The sequence below is a fragment of the Ceratosolen solmsi genome, unplaced genomic scaffold (assembly GCF_000503995.2).
Source record: "Ceratosolen solmsi marchali unplaced genomic scaffold, CerSol_1.0 scaffold6, whole genome shotgun sequence".
Lineage (NCBI taxonomy): Eukaryota > Metazoa > Arthropoda > Insecta > Hymenoptera > Agaonidae > Ceratosolen > Ceratosolen solmsi.
Window position 1 is genome coordinate 11,154,703 of NW_011948414.1, and position 22,092 is coordinate 11,176,794.

A 22,092-nucleotide genomic window follows, 5' to 3' on the forward strand; every position below is an offset into this window, starting at 1 on the left:
TCATTTAGTAGTTTCTTATTAAATTTCATTCTGAAAACATTGTTAACATAAACTTACTATTACCGATTTATAAAATTAAATATTAAATAAAATAAATATTTCTAAGTTTTTTTTTATTTCTAATAAAAATTTAATTCTATCAATTATATTTAAAATTATAATACGTAATATTTTATAAATTTCTATTTATTTCTGCATAAAATGATTATATAGTAATACGGAATTTCTCTAAAATATTGTTGACATAATTGATTACTACTTTGTTTGAATAGCATGACAGAGAAGACAAACAATTATATGTAATGTATGTATTTTAATAATTAACGGAAAAATAAAATTAAGATAAAATCAAGAGATTTACGAATTTTACTATGATTTTGTATAATTCATAAATTATTATGTATTATAATCATTTTAGAATAATTATATTATGATATTATATGAAATATCATAACAAAAGTAAATAATATGAGGAAAATTAATATATATATATATATACGCATGCATATATACGTTATCTTATATTTTCTAATTTTTATTCATTCAAATCTTGCACTTCCTCGAATAGAGTATAATATATTGTAAAGCTAGTATATCAGCTACATATTTACACAGATTAAAAATATTATGATTTTATATTTTGTACTATTTAGTATTGTTTTTATATTAATAATTCAAATATATTATAAGAAAATCAAAACAGTTTTATGAATAGTCAAATTTTTTATTGAACTTTACTTAGGTGTCAAACGATATATTTGATTTTTAATTAATTTCTTGTTTTTTACATTAAATTTTAGTTTACATTTTAACTGAATGTTTATAGAAGGTAATATTTAATTTGTCGTGGATATATGTGCCTGTATGAAATCTAAGTAAGAAAACACTCGTGTATATACATCTGGTTCACCCATAGCACAAGGACGAATAAAGGAACAAATGCCAATGACTTTCCCTTGACTAACCAATGGTCCTCCGCTATCACCCTAGATAATATTTTAAATATTCAAAAAAATTAACATAAGTAGTTACGTATAGTTATTTTTTTACATTAAATTAAAATTCGTTATATATTCAATACATACGTAACATACGCCGACTCTTTCTCTTTGAAATGCACAGATATTTTGACTATGAAGTGAAAATGGAAGATCGCGTTCACACATTTTATTCGTAACAATTGTCATTAAAGCTTTTTGCAATACTTTAGCAGGTTCACCAAACGGATACGACGTTCTTCCCCAACCGATAATTACAGCGAGTGAACCCGGCCTGGTGTCCACGTTTGGAAGCTCTATTTTTTTTTGAAATTCATTAAACAAAATGCGTGGCCCCACCTAATATATAAAACAATTTGAATTGAAATACATTGGATATTTTATTAAATTGAATGTTTTTATCGTATGTATTAAAAATTAAAATGCCTGAAATTATTTTCATTACATTTTATACGTTTATTAAATTCAGCTAGTTATAAACATTCTGGAAAGGCTTTTGTTTTTTATTTAATATTATATTTATTTCGACAAATTATATCTCTTAATGACACGAAATATTTTACAATATATATTTAGCGTTAAACAGTTACGCATTATAAATATTATAGATGTATTTTTCCTCTTTGTTTCGATTAAAAGTAAACAACCATTAAAAATGATAATGAAACTTGTATATGAATGAGCTCAAATACATTATCTATTTTCACAGTATTTTATATTGACAATAATTTATTTTAGTTAAAAATTGTACTGTAATGATAAAGCAATACAGTGTTCAGTACCAAACAATATCTCATTGAATTTGTAAAACTTCTGTAAATATCCCTAAGATATTTATGAATATTGTCAAATAATTAGAAATTTATTGTAATAAGATTTAAAATATTTTTTTTATTAAAAATTTTCAAGTACACTTCATATTCTGTACAATTATAAATATTATATATGACGTAAAGGAATTTTATTAATAAACAAATACTATGTAATATAATGAAAAGGTTTAACCTTACCTTGGCAATAGCAATATCATTATGTACACTTGTCGACGGTTCTACACTTCCAACGAAGTTTGGATGAACATTGATTTGTTCAATTGTATAATAAGGCTCAGTGTCAGAAGCAGTTGGGGCAGATGAATTACCGAGAAAAACTATTAAATCAGTTTTCTCAAAGTTTATGAAACAATGAGCTGCAGTGAGTATATGATATTCACTTATAATTGAACCGCCGCATACTAATTTATGGATATTTTTAGCTAATTTTATGGAAGCCATATACGGAAAATCTCTGATATTGGCATTTTGGCCGCCTACGATTCTCGAATCTTTAGCATTGGCAACTAAAATAGAATTATTATATTAAAAATAATCTTGCCAAGTACTTGGCTTTCACTATAGAATAAAGTAATAATTAATAATAATAATTCATATAAAGAATAGTCTGTTATTATTTGACTGTTTTTTAATATAAGCATCTCAGATATTATTATAGGTAATTAATTTTTTTCGTAAAATAAAATTACATATATTAACAGCGAAGAAAATTAACTAATAAATATTGCAGTCTTCGATTTACAACTTAAGAATGCATAAAATAAGAAATAATATTTTACGATTTATTAGTATACCAATAATAAGATAATTAGTAATTCCATTACTACTAATATTAAATATATACAATATTACATTTATATTAAATATTAAATCATTTCAATTAAATGTCCGAATTTTCCACAAATATATTTAAACATAATAATATTTACTTAATAATATACAGTATATATTTAACAAATTTATGTCGCTTCTCATTTTTACATATATGATGTTACTAGCATTAACACAATTATTCAAGGATTAAAATTAAATAAAAATTACATCACATTCATACTAAAATTTGTGCTGAATCAAATTTGTACAATTCAATGTAGTAATAATTCTATTCGGAATTTAATCTTCATTCTTTTTCATAGAGCTCATTATTTATATTAAGTTCATTTAAATGTTATATATACTACTCGTTTGTATTCGCTGTTAAATTTTCTAAATTAAATTATATTCAAATATAATTGAATACACTACTAAATTAAATAAAATTAAACGAAGTTCATTATTTTAAAACTTCATACAAGTGTATAGGAAATTTTAAGATAAGAAATTTTATAAATTTATTTAAAAGAATTAGTTATGATATAATCTCATAAGGAATTAATGAGATACATCTCTTAAAATAAAACCTCGATCATTCTACTATTTAATATAATCAAAATATAATCAAAGTATGATATATTAAGAATATATATATATATATATATGTTTTTTTTATATAATATATTCTTTTTTTTATATACCCAAAAACATTAAAGTTTATATAAATTGTTTAAGATCTTATAATGCTCATTGAATGTTTTAAAATAATAATTTATTATAAAAAATATTTTTATTATATTTTATATTATATAAAGTATTTTTAATATTCTACTTGATTTTAATATATTTTATTGTTATACTACAAGTTGACGATAAAAAAAAAAGAAAAAAAAAAAAAAAAGAAATTACACAGGCATGGTATTTTCCAATAACCCAAAAAGTTAACCCCAATACTATTTATCTTTAACTTTATTTTTGTAAAATAAAAATCGTAACACAACTTTTAATTATGTCGTATATTTTATGATTTAATTCTCTTAAGAAATCAATATCGATTTTATGAATTTTCTTTTAATCACTAAATTATATATAGACAAATTTAAGTTTATTTAGTTTAATTAAATATTATATATTTAACTACAAAAACATTTGTAATCCCTAAATTGTATTTCAAAATACAATAATTCATTTTTTGAAAAATTTAATTGAAGTTAAATAACTTACCAACATTTAATACTATACAAACATAAATTCCTAAACAAAATTTCATTGTAACGTTTATAAAAAATAAATACGAATTATAATTTGATACAATCCATTATATAAATTCTCTTAGTTAGAGGCTATCATTTTATAAATTAATAGTAAATAAACTTATATTTACTCATATGTCTAACTATTACATAAATCAAATTATTAAATTATATCTTTAGTACTTTTACATGATTGTATTAAACGTTAACGCTCAAAAATTGTATATACTGTTTTCTTTATTTTAAGATAAATATTTGTTAATGTTGATTTAATACCTTTAAATACCGCATACTAATAAACTAATTTAAAACCAATGAAAAAATATGATTACCTATTAATACACCGTATTAATTAAATTATTTTATTATATATTTATTAATAATTTATTATCTGATAATTCATTATCATATTACTTTTTGAAATAATTTGTTAAAAAATAAGTTAATACTATTCAATATAAACACAAATTTTCAATACTATAGTACAACATCAGTAAAACTTGCTATTGTCAACATTAATATGTTTTATCACACTAAACAAACAATATTATTGAAGTAATATATAAATGTTAATAATTTTTAGTTATTCGCTTTTTTGTTTAAAAAAAAAAAAAAAAAAAAAAATAGAGACATTCAAAGTTTATCGTCTATTCTTTCATATAAAAAAGAATTTAAAAAATACTATAAATTTTTTTAAATACTTTTATTAATTCAAAAAATACTATTTATAAAATTAAATTGTTATACTTATTTCTTATTGCATTAATATAAAACCTTTTTTAAAGATAATTTTTTTTTTTTTATTTTACGTCTCAAAAAATATTATAGATAAGAAATACAAAAAAATTATTGCTAGGTAAATTCTGATTAAATAATAAATCCATCAAATTGTAATTCTGTTACAAATACACTATAATTTCCTATTACTTTCGTATCATAAGAACACTTTTTTTATCTTTTAACTATATATAAAGATAAAAAAGTGTTCTATATATATATATATATATATAATGAGAACAATAAAAATTTGTTAATAGATGCTAGCAATATTTTTCTTTATCATTTTGGTAATCCTGAGTAAATAAATTTCGTATATAACTTGAAAGATGTTATATTAATGTTTAATCTTTTAAATCGAAATGAATGAAAATATTAAATTTTATTAAGAAATATATTTACAGTCACGAAATAGTAGTTACAAAATAAAATCAAATACTTGATTTGTTAAAATAAAAATAAAAATATCATGAATATAAAATACTGCAAAAATTTATTTTAATTTCAATAAAATGTATTAAAATTATGTACATTTTAATTCACATTTCCCTATTTAACATATATATATATATATAATTTATATGTGTATACATTTATTTTTTAAACTGTGTATAGTAAGGGTGCGTGAGTGTGTGCGTGTGCGAGTTAAAGGCAATAATTATCAAATAAACAAATAAATAATATTGTTTATAATTTCTGTTAATTATTACAAAAGGCAAAAGTACAGATAAGGTAAATAGGATTTCAATTAGTGTATGTTCGTACAAAATTTAATTTTCAAAGAACAGCTATTTGACAATTTACTTACTAATTATTCATAAATTATACAAATATGAAGCAAAACGTGCAATAGAAAAATAAATATTTATTATTATTTTTTTTTAATATTTAAATTAATAATAGGCGACACAACAAGATTATTTGTTTTGTTACAAAAATAAATAACATTTTCATGTAAGCATTCATTTAAGATACAATATTTGTAGTTAAAATTTTTATCTATAGCTATATAACTATAATACGTTAAATAATTCACATTTTTATAGATCAATTCTATCCAAGCATTATGTATTTTATATATTAAAAATTCATTTATTCTATCTTATTTTTATATAATTAATTATTTTTGTTATTGTTATTGCCATTGTTGTTTTTGTTGTTCTTGTGGTGATTGTTGTTATTGTTATTGTTTTTGTTATTGTTATTTTTTATTATCACGATTATTTGTATTAAGATAAACAACATGAAGTGCTCGGGCAATCCATAGACTGCTTAATAAAATTCAAATAAGCATATACTCTGACATATATGTCCGGTTCACCAATAGCGCATGGACGAACAAAGGATGAAACGGCAACAATTTTTCCATCGACAACTAACGGTGCTCCGCTATCACCCTGCATAATCATAACAACAATGTGAATATCAACTTTTAAGTTCAGAAAACAAAAATAATATCATATTAAAATAATGGAATTAATAACTATGGGATATTTAAATTTGTTTTTAATTTGTTATCTGATATATATTATAATTTGTTGTTAATGTAAATTAATTATCGTAAATTAAAATTGTAATTTGATATTTTTAAATATCTATTTAAAGTTATTTATAGTTTGATTTGTTGATTTATCAGATGATTTAAATTTATATTGCTAATTTTATAAACACGAAATTGGACCAAAAGTTATAATACAATGTAGTATTTTATGCTATTTATTATAATATAAAATGTTTTATTAAATAAATTATTTCAATTTTAAAAGATAATGTATCGATATTAGCAATAGAAATTATTTTTAAAAAGCTCTTTTTCTTATATAAATGAAATTTTTTATATTCAGTAGATACTTGATTATTAAAATCAATTATAAATAATTGAATAATGATTAAATAATGAAATAATGAATAAATAAATATAAAAATTATAAATCAAGATGTCTTTTTTTTTTTTTTTTTTTTTTTTTTTTTTTTATAAAGTATGCAATATAATTAATTTTAACTTTATCTATAGTTTTTATTAATTATTGAAATTTTGATATTTGGTGAAAACTTACATAGCATGCGCCAACTCCTTTCCTTTGAAAGGCGCAGAGTTGATCAGAATGTAATGGAAACGGCAGATACTTTTGACACTCGGAATTTTTAATAATTGTCATTGTCTGCATTTGTATTACTTCTGAAGTATCTCCGATAGGGTATCCTGTTTTTCCCCAACCAGTGATTACACCAGTTTTACCAACCCCAACATTTCTTCTAGGAAGACTTACAACATTTTGATATTCATTGAGTATAATTCTTGGTACCACCTAAAAAATGTTTGTTATTTTTACATTTTCTTATTGAAAATTGCTTATTGATTATTGTATTCGATTGCATTCTAAATAGATAAAACGTATAAGAGGTAGTTAAAATTCTGCGCTCTGATTAAAAAAAAACATGAATATTTATTTATAATCTTATCTTATTACGTAGGTATCTTGAATTTTGAAATCGAAATTAAAATTTCTATTTAATATTTATATTAAATTATATATACGCAAATCATAAACAAGAACTATACTTCTATTGAATTCATTTTTCAACAAATGTGTTGCTGAGTGCCTTAAACATAGGGAATAAGTTAATTTGATTATATTATGTATGATAATAAGCTTATAACAATAATAACAAATTCAATTTTTTTTCAAACAGTTAATATTTATATTAATTAATATATGTAAAATTTCTATTTATATTTTATAAATTAATATAAAATTTGTCATTTTTGTTATATTACATAATCTATTCCGATAAAGCAATGATTAAAAACTTATATTAGAATTATATTAAAAATTATGGAAAGAACTAGCTTGTCAAAAGGTTCTAAACGTTACAAGAATTTTAATTGGTTAGCACGAAAGCAATTTTAAACTGTATTATCATAAGAATCTTTTATATAAAATTTTATAAGATTTTTGATAAAATAAATTAATATAATATCTACAAAGTACTTTCCATAGATAATATTTTATTTTGTTGATATATAAATATATAAAAAGATATAAAATATCTATTATCGTTTATTTCTACAAATATTATTTCATACGCAATTATTATCTACTGCTTGAAATGATCTTTTTTTAATAATAATGATAAATAAAATTGAATGACTAAACTTGGACAAATGTATTATGTCACATTTGAAAATATCTATTATATTGTTAATCAATTGCAATATGTCGTTAAAAAAAAAAAATTAAAAGTCTATGATTTTACTGTACATAAAATATTTATACTAATATTTATTATTATAATTTATTCTTTAATTATAATGTAAATTAATCAAAATACAAATATTCTAATATTTTAATTCTCTAAAAATATATATTCTATTGGAGATAATTAATATTTAATTAAAAATAAACCTGGCTACCGAATAATGAAATATATTTTTTAAATGAACTATATATAAAGATATCTTTCGTTTAATTTACACAGATTACATGCGCATTTATATACATTTTTACTTATATTTTTAATTAATATATAAAGTTTTCAGTTATTTTAAGTAATATATAAGATCGTTATATGTTCCTTTCACATATTCCAACTTGTAATGGTAATTTCAAATTATGTAGAAATAATATATGTAGTTCTGTATTGGAAACAAATTTCAATATGTAATATATTTATTTTAATTAAAAAGTGATGTATATCATTTATATATATATATATATATATATATATATATATATATATTTTTTTTTTTTTTTGAAAAATATTGCAATATAATGCTTAAATTGATTGAAAACGACATTATTATCATTTATGCGTAAAAAAAAAAATAAAATAAATAAAATAAACCGTTAAAAATACTTTTACTTCATCGATAGAGAGAATACTTTATATCATATATAATTACAATTTTAATAATATTTAAGATTTTGTATTTTATTTAAAATTTTTATATGTAAAATAATTATAAAATTTATAGTGCTACATAAATTTCTATGCATTTGACGTCTCTAATATTTATATTATATTACTGTAATATTTTTAAAACATATTTATCAATATACCACAGCAACAGCGATGTCGTATTGTGCTTTCATTGCCATTTCATTCTTAGCATCATATTTAGGATGGGCGTGTACGTTGCAAACTCTGTAATATGGCATTGTGTAATTTGTGGACAAAGACGTTCCTATATAGACTGAAATTTCATATAATCGTGTATCATCAAAGCAATGAGCTGCTGTAAGAATATGCTGCTGGCTTATTATAGCACCGCCGCAAATGAGATGTTGCGCAGCTTGTAATCTCAAGGATATGGTGTAAGGATATTCTTTTATATTTGTATCAATACCACCAACGATTCTTAATCTTTTAGAGAAGACAACTATAAAATGTTAACAAAAATAATAATATATTGCGCGTATATTTTTTGTTCAATAGTAATTTGCTATTGGTCTTGTCAATTAAATATTTATTGTAAATTAATGTCATTATAAATTCTACAAAAGCAGTATATTATGTTAATTAAAATGTTGCGAATGAAAAAATTTTTAATTTAAAAATATTATATAAGAAATAATGGTAAATGAAAATCAAACTTATTGAAGATAAATTATATATTTCAATTTAATTACATACTACATGAAAATTTTTTATTCTTATATACATATATATATATATATATATATATATATATATACACATATCTTACCGTCATTGATTGATAAGCATACTATAATGATTAGTTGAAAATTCATTTTCGTTAAGCGTAGGAGGTGTTCCACTGAAAAGTAAACTCTTATAAAATCTGTGTATATATTTACACTTAATTAAATAATTGCAATAATAAGAAACTACTTTCTTTCTTAATGTAATCATCGTTAAATTTGAAACATAAAGAATCACAATTAATATTAATATGAAAAACGTAGTTCTATTTTTAAATAAATATATTAAAAAAAAAAAAAAAAAAAAAAAAAAAAAACAAAACATTAAAATGTACTTTTTATCTTTCAATAATGCGTTATAAAATTATGTATTAGATAAAGGCTCTTTTCACATACGAAATATATGAAAAATCGCGAAAAAAAATTCTTGTTTATTAAGTATATCTTTGATATAATTTTAATATATTTGCAGATATTATAAATCAATAAGCAATAAATGTAACTCGATTGAAAGTTATTTAATAAATTTCAACTAATAAATATATTTAAAAATAGAAATCAAATATTGATTAGAAATAAATTAAATTATCTTATTTAATATAATGATTAAAAGTTATTTCATACCTCATGTGAAATATATTTCTGTGTTTATAATTTCTATTGTTTTTCAAATTTAAAGTTGATTCTAAAGAATTTAGTTATAAAACTGCTAGTAATATAATATAATTCATCAAATCGAAATCTAATTTTGATTTTTTTGCACTTAAACGAATGAAATGTACTAGTAGAGAAACAATTATAAATAAATTTTGTTAGTTAAATTTTAATTAAATAATTTTTCACTTTCATTAGGTATAGTATAGAAATCCAATTTTTCAGAATTGGCTTTCAATATCTTAAAAAAAAAAAATTGCAAATTACAGTTTAACAAAGTACATGTATTATCACTAACTCCTAATTATTAATAATCACATGTAAAATTTAATATTAACATGTCGAGTAGCATACCAGTTAAATGAGGCACATCGAAGTATAATCTTCTCTACCTATTATACCCGTAAAACTCGACTGATATACAAATTTTATAAAATGAATAATTCATGATTATTTTAACGCCTATGAAGATATCAAACTATGAAGTTAAATAAAATTATGATAGGTGCTTATCTAATATTTGACGAAACCAGTTGTGTAGCTTCAAAATAAAAAATTTTAATTAGTTGAATTATTAAAGAATCACAACGATTGAAATTTTTAAAAAATCTTTGCTTAAATACTAATTTTTTTTTCAAATACTGGGCAAAAGTAATAACAGTTTGAATAATTACGAACTATCTTGAGAAATTAAAATTGCCAATCTTTATTATAAATAAAATATTTCTCTAAAAAAAAAATATTAACATATATATATATATATATATATTTTTTTTTTCAATAAGAATAATAAATATGTATGCTTTATAATTTTACCTACATACGTTTATGTATATATGATTATTTATATGATAATAAATATTCCATTTCGAATAAATTCGTCAAGCACATTTAATTATTATTATTATTAATTATTAAAGTTATCTCTTTAAAAAAATATAGAAAATGCACTACATTTCATTGTATCTGCTAACCTTTAAAAATTGAATTCGATATTTAACGAAAAGTTTTCTAATTAGTTTATGAAATTGACTATTTTTTATTAAAAAAAAACAAAAACAAAAACTTATCAAAAGTAAATATCGTTGTTAACAAAAAAAAAAAAAAAAATCAATTCATGTTAAATACTTAAAATTGTTTTAATTTATATATTCAATTTCTAATAATAAAAGTTTGTATTTATTTAACATAGTTGTGCTTAATGGAGTTAAAATAGATTTGAAAAATTATGAAGTATTAGGTAAGTATTACATAGAAATAAATTTTATATACTTTTAGTAATACTTGAACAACTTGAATATATACTTTATATACGATAAGGAATGTAATTTCATATAAGTTAATGCACGTTGAGTATTATAACAATAAGATATAAATCGCAGATATTGAGAGATCCATATAATCGTACACGAATAAGATGATTAAATTGATCTGCATTTTCAATGACAAATGACAAAAATACCGACTAATTATTTAATGCAAAAAAAAAAAAAAAAAAAAACATAAACATGACCTAGATACATTCCAGCATAAGAGGTTTCCATATTGGCAACCTAACTGAAATTATTATCTACCGTTCAACGAGAGATAATGTCGTGGTTTCTCGTATGAATACTATTATGTTGACTTTCAATTTCTATTCCTTAATAAAACACATATGCAAACTAAATTTAATTATAATAGTAAATATCACTATAATCGGTGCAACATGTATTATTTTATGTTTCCTTCGTAATATTTGTAATCGCTACTTATATACAATCAATCGCAATAACTTATATAATTTCCTCTTTAAACAAAAATTTTGATGCAGACCAATTCACAGTAGCTTATGCATATGTTATAATAGATATATTTTCGTTAATTTTCCTAACTCTAAACGGTCCCTGATCTTCCTTCCGATAAAGTATTGCAATACACGATACTCTATATTTATAAAGTTTTTAAGCTATCGTACAATAGATAATTTTGTAAATTATCTCATATACTTAATAAATGACTTCAAAAAATTACAAAAACAATCTAAGAACATAACTTCTAAAACAAAAACATCTAATTTATATTTCAAATTGATATTTATAAATAAATATTACATAAATCTTATGTACACATAAAAAGTGTGCTTTAATTCAAAGTAAATAATGATAAAATGATAAGTTTCCCGTGCACATAATGGATATAAAAATATAATCACAAGTGTTTGTAAATATCATATATATTTATGAAATTTTGTACTAACTAGACGAGTATTAAATCTATTTCTGTGTATGTTTGTTCAGTTTTTTCATACAATTTTTAAATTGCACGCATATATACGACATAATCAATTTTATGAGCATAAATATTTTTAGTAATTACAAATAACATTTAATATAAAATGTATAATACTATCTTTTCTCTATTTATACAAATAAAAATAATTTACTTATTTTGCGTTAAAGAAAAAATTAAAAATTATCGATTTGTAGAATTTATTATATGACATAGTTATTACATTATTACAAAATTATACAATAAATTGTTTCTTAATATTAAAATCTTACTTTCTATTCATTAAAATTATTATTAAATTTTAAGTTTTGATATGTTTTAATAGCTATTTCCCAAGCACTCTATCATATATTGTATATTATTATACATGACATCAATTAGGAAATATATTATAACATTATTTTTTCTTGAATTAGAAATAAGGTTTAGAAAATTAATTTTTTTTTTTTTTTTTTTTTTTTTTTTTTTTTTTTTTTTTTTTTTTTTTTTTTTTTTTTGAAAAATTGAAGATAAATTAATGAAATGCTTTTTAATGTATACAAATAAAAGATTGATTAAAGTATTTTAAAGAACAAAATTTTAAATATTTCAAAAGCTGATACAATTGTTTGAAAAGAATGAAAATATCGAATAAAATAAGATTTGGAAAAATATTTATTAGTAATTAAAAATAATTATCTGTTATTATCAATTTATAAACGAGAAACCAATATTACGCATAAAAAATATTTAAATACGTATATTGTATATTACCAATCTAAGCATCGACTATTGAAAAAAAATTATTATAAATTAATAAATTAATTATAAACTAGTTATAAACAATTATAATTAAAAATTATTATCCAATTATTTTAATTAATTCTCAGTAAAAATATTTATAAATTTACTTATGTCTGATTTTATATGTTGATATGAAATTAAAAATATTCAAAATTTATTTTTAGTTTTTGATATTTGTGTTCCTTGGATAAGGATATATATAATATATATATTTGCCTATGTTATAAAATTAGTTGGTTACATTAAAAACTTAAAATTTATAATTTTTCAAATACAATTCAAGTATTTGCAATATTTTAAATAATCTGATATATGCAGACTTTGCAAAAAAGTATAATGTAATAAATGATATAAACAATTATAAGCATTGTTTAAGAAACTTAAAATAATCAATATCTACAATTGAATGTATTTAATGCTCAAAATTTGTTTAAATCACTCAACATGAAGAATTTTTGGAGAAAACATGTCTTTATCCAATCTTATTATGATTTTAATATCCAAGTTTTTCAGAAGCTTTTAGCGTGTAAAATACTACAAAATTATTCATTTAAATATGGAATTCTCAGAAAAAAGTCTCATTTACAGCTCAGCTCCTTCATACATATATTCCTGTGCATCTGAAAATTTTTCTTAATAGCAAAGGTCTTGTTACAGTTAGTACATTCAATGTTTCTAGAGTTTTCAGAATTGTGATTTTTCGTATGCAATTGAAGCGATGCCAGTTTACGGTACTTCACGTTGCATTGAACACATCTAAATGTAAGCCTTGTACGACACTTCCGACATTTTGTCACATATTTGTTTGCAATATTTTTGTTATTACATTTTGGACAATATGATTCCATCACATTATGCATTTCTAAGAAACCAATAATTACATTTAAGAATGAAATTAGTAGATTGATGTATGCGTTTGAAAATATTATATTGAATGTATGGGCTATTATTTCTTCACTCGAATAATATTTTTAAAAAATGTATATGAATTTTGGAAGAATTACATAAATAAATATATGTGATTTATTTTCATTGGCACTTTTAGTTAAAACTGTGATTGAAGATATTTGGACTAAAATTGTCAATAACTTTTTAACGGCAAGTTAGAAGAACAAAATTATTAACAGTATTTTTTTTTTATTTTTTTTTTTTTTAAACATTATTATTATTGCGTTAAAAATATTAATTATAAAATTCCGATGAAATATAAATATATTTGATATAAATATATCTACTCACTTAATTTAATTGCGTTATTCTGTTTTATTACTTTTTTTGTTTGCTTTAGTACTTGCTCGAGTCCATCTTGTGCTATAAAATTATTTTTATATAAACAGTGAAATTTTGCGATTATTTATCAAATATACAATTTTTAATGTATGAATTACGTTAAAAGAAAAAAAAAAAAAAAAAAAAAAAAAAAAAAAAAAAAGAAAAAGAAAAAGCAGATATTAATACTAAAATTATTGACCTTTACAAAAAGTCGGATAATTAAAAAAAATTATCTTTACACATAATAATAACTCGAAGTCTTATACGAGAAACTGTGTTTAAAAAATTATAATTAAAAAATTTATACAATTTTATATCAGCCTAGATTTTTAGTATTTAATCATTAAGAACAAAATTAATACCTTTTATCTTCGCAGCTTCAGTCTTTGATTTGTGCGTTTGCATGTGATACTTTAAGTTGTATTTGTACTTAGTTTTAAAAGTGCATAGTTCACAAGAAAATATTTTATCTCTTTGACAAAATTCTATATGATGGTTAATGTTTTCATATGTTTTTCCACACTTCAAACATTCTTTAGTATTATTTGAACTATGTACAGTATTAATTATTTCATTCTTACGTGGCGAAACACGGCTTCCTAAATTCTTGATAAAACTCTTTCTATCCGTTCGAATATCTGATAAGTTTCTAATTACATTATTCGATTCTTTTTCGCAACAACGTGTATGTTCAAATAGTGATCTACATCGTTTGCCACATTTTACACATTTTTTTGTATTTGTTTTATAATTAATTCCGTGTACACGTAGTACATGTTTCTTAATTAAATTTGAAACTGATGTTGTATAATCACACTTTGAACAATGAAAATACGTTTGAGGGTCGCATTTACTTTGCAAGTGATAGATCATGCTTTGATATTTTTTATAAAATCTATTACATTTTATACATTGTAATGTTAATTCTTTTCCACATTTCTTGCAGATTTTATCAAATTTTTGTATGTCATTAATTGTTTGATCACATTTATGACAATAATATTTGGTCATGTTAAGAATGCCTGAAATACATACACGTATAAGTATTGATAAGTTTATTATTATATTTATGGTTAATATATATATATATATATATATAAATATATGCATAAAGACCCACTTAATTTATTTGGCGTTGTAATAAATGGGCTATCATCACCTTTTGATTCTTTTTCACTAACTAAAATAATTAATAATTATTATTTACTAATCAATAAAATTAAAATTATAATCGTATAATGATACAATGTTTACAGGTGCAAATATAAATTAGTAATTTAAATATTAGTGTAATTTTTAAAATTGAATTTATTATTTTATTTATGAATTGATAACAAAAAAGAATAATAATAATCAATGTTAAAGTTCAAATAATTAGTAATTTACTTTCATATTAAAAGTAACATAAAAATCTTGCTTAATTTAGGTTTGCTCGTGATATTCGCTCGGAATTTCTTTATTTACGAATGCAAATATAAACTTATCTGTATATTAAAGACAATATAGCTCAGCTAGTCATTTCAACATTATAAACAAGAATATGTATATTATATTGTATAAATATTAACCGTATAATGTAATTGTAAATGATTTAATTTATGCAACCGTGATTTATACATATTTGATGAAAGCTATATATTTGATTAAAATATCTTTGATTGCGTAAAAAAATTTTCATCGCATTAGTAGCTCTTAGAAAGTTTAAAGAGTTTTCTTAATTTTATTTTAATTTTAAAGTTACATTTAAATTATCGCCATTTTAAATACTTCAAATTAATATTCAATGCAATGGGATTTTAAGAAAAATATAATATAAAGAATATATTATATTCTTGTAACTTGTATGTTGCATTTATTTAACACTATTAAATTTGAAAGTAGAATACTTTAAACTTATCTAGCATTAATTTAAAATATAACTTAAAATTCTAAAATATTTACAAGAATCGAAAGATAATTTAACTATTGTAATAAAGAAAATGGAGTAAATGTAAGTTTTCGAATAAATTTAAATTTACATTTTAAAATATAAGCAATTATTATGACAAAATATTGAAGTCATAATCGAGTGAAAATCCAAGTTGTTATTAGAATTCAAAGACAAGACTGGAATTTGTTAAAATTCAAGCTCAGACTATGTTACGTTATTACGTTCTTAATTATATTGTATTACATAATAATTACATTACATATGCAATATATATTAAATAGTAATTAAGTTGAATAATGATTATGTTATAAGAAGTATTAATTATGTAACATTGGGTTGGTACGATTAGGATTGTATTAAATTGATATACGCAATTAATAATATTGTACCAACAATCACGTCGCATCAAATAACATTATCAAAGTAAATATTTTAATTTTTAAAATTTGAAATATATATATATATATATATATATATATATATATATATATATATATATATATAAAGTACTTTTATATATCTATACCTTAATTTTTATTTATAAATTTAACTATATTTAAGAAGAAATTGTTCAAACAAGTGTTTACCAGATTCCAGAGAACCAGATTGGAGTTTTAGTTTTGAAGAAATAATCGTGGAATGCTTCAGTTCATTATGTTGCTTCAAATTCCATTTGTATTTAGTCTTATGTGGACAATACTCGCAAGATAAATGAGGCTCTTTACCACAATATTTATTATGATTAAACCAACTTTGATTACTTTGAAACTGTATACCACATTTAACGCACATTTTCTTATTTATAACATCTGTAAATCATTTATTTAATCAAAAAATATATTTTGTAATCAAAATTCATAAATAGATTTATAAATTTTATATTGTAAAATAATTATAAGTAAATATATTTTATGATTTTAAATTTTTAATTTTCGATACTAATATTAATAAGGTATAGTATTAGTATAGTAATAGTTAAAAGGTAATATTAAGTTATGAAATAATGTTAAATTTCCTTCGCCTGAAAATTATAAATAAATAAAAGCTAAGTTAACAACATTTTTGCAAAATAATGGGCAATCGATTAATAAAACAAAAAATAAGTTAATTAAGTAATCGATACCTTGGCAAAGCAATTAAAATAATATAAATGATATATAAGAACAATGGAAAAATCATATACCTTTATTCTTTATATTTTTGGCATCATTTATAAAGTATTTTGCATAATCCTGATCTTTTATAGAACACTTAAAATCTTCCTCATATTTTGTAAAATGCTTAGGATTCTCTTGAGCCTGTTCAAAATATTTCAAATGTTCTTGATTTTTTACAAAATTATTGGATTGTTCTTGATCTTTTATCAACTGTTTCAAATAGTCCCGATCTTTTACAGATTGCTTAAGATGATCTTGATTTTTTGAAAAATGCTTAGGATGTTCTTTATGCAAATGTGAATAAAATTCAGTGACCGTCTTATAATGTCTACTACATATTAAACATACCATAGCCATTTTTACTTTACACTTTTGGCATATTACAATTTTTTTATCAGATACTTTGCATGTATTATTACATTTTAAACAAAACAAAATGGAGCATTTATTAATTTCTGAAAATCGTCAATTAACAATTACTTTAATTGCAAAATAATGTGGATTTATTATTAAAAAAAAAAAAAAAAAAAAAAAAAAAAATTGTTTTTCAATACTTTATTTATTTTATTTTAATTGTAATTTACTTTTGATAAATAATTTTCATCATCGTTTTATTAATGAAACGTAATATTATACCTATTTGATTTCTATTAAAATAATTTGAGTTTGATAAATGATAGTGGTGTAGATGACTGTAAACTCCAGGCTTCGATTTGCAATATTTTTCACAGAGTAAACATTTAAATTTCAAATCAACTTTGCAATTTTGACATTTTTTTATTTGTTGGCCAATGCATTTACTCGTGTTCTTGCATCTCAAACAAAATCTAAGGATGAAGTTACTTATATCTAAAAATATTACACGTTACATTTTCTATAATTTATAACGATAAATGATATAAACGTTAATTTAGCATAAAATAATTAAATTATTTTTATTACTTACTTATTTTGCTTTCAGAAGCGTTTAAAAGATTTTCGGTAACGTCCGTTTCATTTACATTATTATCTAAAATATTTCGTTAAATTTTTATACATATTTTACATTATTTTAATTCTCATAATTTTAATTATTCTAATTTTTATAAATAAAATAATTGAGATAATTCAAGCTGTTACCATATTTTATTTTTGTTGATTCAATTGATAAAGTATTTGAATCAACGAATGAGTTTGGTGTAATTATCTCACTTGTATTTAATTTACGCTTTCCTCTTGTTTCATATGATCTAGTTGTGAATTTATTAATCGTTTGCACATTTGATTTCGTAATATTTAAATTATTATCCATATAATTATCTTAAATATAAAATGTATTATTGCTTTATATCGTCATAATATCATTTTTGAATACCAAATTTCATATTGGTATACGGTATACGGTATACGGTATAAAGTAAGAAATATTACCTTCAGTTTTAAAAATCGTATTATCATTAACTAATGCATTCCGAAAGCTCTGTGTTATTATTTCATTTTCTTCCAATTTATCATCTTATGTAATAAATAACAATAAAATATTATTTAAATATTTATTATGAAGTCTTTACGATATTACGTACCCGAAGTATCAGATATCTTGAGAATGAAATCATCATCGTACGAGCTCGAATCAGCATTAGCAATATTATATTCTTGTTGAATTAAATTAGTGGGATTATCTTGTATCGAATTTAAATCAGAATCCTCTAAGAACAATTGTTTACTAAACTTAGAATTTTGCTCTTTTAGTGCTGTACTATTAATTTTTATTTCTAAAAATATATTTTCACTTATATATTTATCATTTATTATATTTAAATAATTTTTGTCTATAAATGAAACTTTGTTTATTTCTAATTTCCTAAAGTATGTACGGTTGGCATTTAAATTAAAACAAGTAATATAAATATTGAAATGTTATTAACAATGAATTTATCAATATTTTTCATCATTTCATTTGTAAATGTAATAATATACTCTTATATTTAAAAGGACGATTAGAAAATATCAATTTTATCCATTGTAATGTTTATACTTTCTTAAAACAAATTAATAAATTATTTACATACCATCGTAATCTGATAAATATGAACATCTATGCTCATCATCGATGTTCTCTGTAAAGCAATAAAAACAGTTTAAAAAATTGCTTGGTATTGACATGTGTGTTTACAGCTTTATTAATCGAATAAACAGAGCGCACAAATGAATAAATAAATACAATTACCCAATTTCACGTAAACAAAATTCTTCGCAGTCTTGTCAGTTAAGTTATTATTAATACCATCTGGTATCTCGTCATCTAAAATAGAATAAAATATAATGCATTAAGTATTAAAAATATACAGATATTATAAAAATATTATAGATTTTAATAAAATACAAACATGTATAAATAAAATTATTAGAAATGTTCAATTCTTCTTTTATACAAGATGAATCTATTATGAAGAAATTATTTCCTGAAAAAATAATAAAGAAGTTAAATTTTTTTTTCTCTTAATATTAATATTATAAATATTTTTATCAAAATCTTTTCAATTTACCAACAAATTGCATTGATTTTTATAAATATAGTTACCCTTTGATTGCGGTTCCATTTGTGTGTGTAATTTTTTTTTTGATAATTGACTATTTAAAAATTAGATTGTCACATTTATATTGAACTCAGCTATAATTGAATAAATTGCTACTTATTCAATGATAGAAAAATGATATACTAATGTAACAGATGTTTGTCTAATTTAACGTTACTCATGCTTCGAGTTAAGACTTTGTGATTCTAAGAATTAAGAAATGCTCGATACCAACTATAGCTGTAAATATATGATACCCAAAATTTTTTTTAATTTAATGATAATAATAATTCAATTCTTCAAAAATTTTTTTATATATATATATATATATATATATATATATATATAGACATTTTAATACATCGATTAAAAATATTGTTGAATATTAAAATTAAAATATCCTTAAGATATATTAGTAAATGATTGAAAAAAAGAAAATCACAAAAAATTATAATAAAAAAAAAATTATAATATGAATCAACAATCATTTTTAATCAAGAAGTTTTATTAGAATTAATTTTTTCTTACTAATATTAAGCTATAAATAGTTTTTCGGATTTAGACATTATTCAACGAATTTACCATGAATTTACAGATAAATATTAAAAAACCGAAGAACTTTTTTGAATTTACTATAAGATTAATATTATTGTTATTAATGTGTGCGTGCGTGCGTGCGTGCGTGTGTTTGTTTGTGTTTGTGTATAATCAATTAATTTAATATCAAAACATTAAGGTATAATTTTATCATTTTTATCCGTATTTATTAAAACTTCGTTTTGATACAAAAATTCAAAATTCATTACTCGATCATATATATTTACAAATAATTAATTTATTATTAATACTATTTATTAATATTTTTATTAATAATATTATTATATGCAGAAATTATTCGAACTTTTATCATTGACCTCTTCATATATTGTTTCTGCTGCATTGTTTTCAAACAAATTCATGGAAGTCGATCGAAGGATTGTTTTTCGACGTCAAAATATATTATCAATCCTTACTTATCTAAAACAAACTAACAACTCGTGTCGTAAAGAATTATATTTTATAACATAACAATGACCTATCCTGTATTTATAACTCGGGGTTATATCATGGCTTTATTATTAAATTTGTGAATGTAATAATTATGTTATAAAGTTTACATAAAATAGTATTTTTTGCAAAATTCTGTTGAGTTAATCAACCCTAAATCGCGGTAAATGTTATTTATATTTTATAACGATATACTATATTGGAAAAATAGTACTTGGTTAAAGAAATTTAATATTCTTTATTATTCTTTATTTTAACATGCTATAATCAATAATAAATCGTTTTAACAACGATGTTGCAAAATAATGTATGTCCAAAGTATAGAAGATCTGTAACTTACAAATTTTATTATGCTATTTAAATTCCTAACTTTTAATAATCATATTGTAAGTATTAATACATAATTAAGTATATGTATGTATATATATATATATATTATTTTTTTTTTAACTCCCAGACAATAAAGAAATTCGACTATATTTTATTCAGTACATAGAATAATTTTAAATTAGAAAATTATATGAAGTGAAAAATAAAATAAAATGTATTTTCTTTACAATGTATTTTCGACATTTATAAATATGAAAAGATAAGTTATCTGCAAATTTTAGATAGGTGTTGATTATAAATTGAAAAAAATATAATAATATTCTAAAATCTCAATATATATTAATATATATTTATATATTAGATTTATCATTCATTATATGAACTTAATTTTAATAGTTTTATTATTTTTGAAATACAGAGATACGAGATAAATAACTATTGCAATGCTTATTATAAATTTTCGTACGATAATAAGTAGATAAAATATAATTTATTTCTTAATTATTATAAATAGTATATTTGTGCGTAAATTGCAATTTTATATGTAGTCTGTAAAAATTTTGATAAGCCATATTTAGGTTTTCAATACTATTTTTTATTAGTCACGTTAGAAACGTTTACATTTAAATTGAATTAAAATAATCTTTTAACAATGAAAACTATTTTATAATAAGTAATAAATTATGCCATATCAAGTATAATATTAGGATCGAAATGTACGATAAAAATATTATTAATGTAATTTTTTATTT

At 20.8% G+C, this 22,092-nt stretch overlaps 3 protein-coding genes and 1 long non-coding RNA gene across 4 annotated transcripts; all 4 read right to left on the reverse strand.

The window, feature by feature from the left end:
- Window positions 1–781: 781 nt before the first annotated feature.
- LOC105368430 (chymotrypsin-2-like) lies at window positions 782–3,914 on the reverse strand. The gene is made up of 4 exons (XM_011507440.1): window positions 3,869–3,914; window positions 2,009–2,337; window positions 1,086–1,337; window positions 782–986 (listed from the first exon to the last, which is right to left on the reverse strand). Exons 1-4 carry the CDS (start codon window positions 3,912–3,914, stop codon window positions 837–839), a joined length of 777 nt encoding a protein of 258 aa, XP_011505742.1. The 3' UTR covers window positions 782–836.
- A 1,958-nt stretch (window positions 3,915–5,872) lies between these two features.
- On the reverse strand, window positions 5,873–9,451 carry LOC105368057 (chymotrypsin-2-like). The gene is made up of 4 exons (XM_011506966.1): window positions 9,383–9,451; window positions 8,736–9,055; window positions 6,732–6,983; window positions 5,873–6,071 (listed from the first exon to the last, which is right to left on the reverse strand). Exons 1-4 carry the CDS (start codon window positions 9,426–9,428, stop codon window positions 5,904–5,906), a joined length of 786 nt encoding a protein of 261 aa, XP_011505268.1. The 5' UTR covers window positions 9,429–9,451; the 3' UTR covers window positions 5,873–5,903.
- Window positions 9,452–13,539: 4,088 nt separating this feature from the next.
- Window positions 13,540–17,842, reverse strand: LOC105368431 (zinc finger protein 569-like). Its single transcript, XM_011507441.1, has 7 exons — window positions 17,432–17,842; window positions 16,836–17,057; window positions 15,439–15,498; window positions 14,681–15,340; window positions 14,286–14,357; window positions 13,633–13,908; window positions 13,540–13,580 (listed from the first exon to the last, which is right to left on the reverse strand). The coding sequence occupies exons 1-7, from the start codon at window positions 17,760–17,762 to the stop codon at window positions 13,540–13,542; spliced, it is 1,662 nt and encodes a 553-aa protein (XP_011505743.1). The 5' UTR covers window positions 17,763–17,842.
- A 342-nt stretch (window positions 17,843–18,184) lies between these two features.
- Window positions 18,185–18,415, reverse strand: LOC105368059 (uncharacterized). Its single transcript, XR_913087.1, has 2 exons — window positions 18,352–18,415; window positions 18,185–18,254 (listed from the first exon to the last, which is right to left on the reverse strand). It is a non-coding gene; the product is annotated as an uncharacterized LOC105368059 (long non-coding RNA).
- Window positions 18,416–22,092: the final 3,677 nt, after the last annotated feature.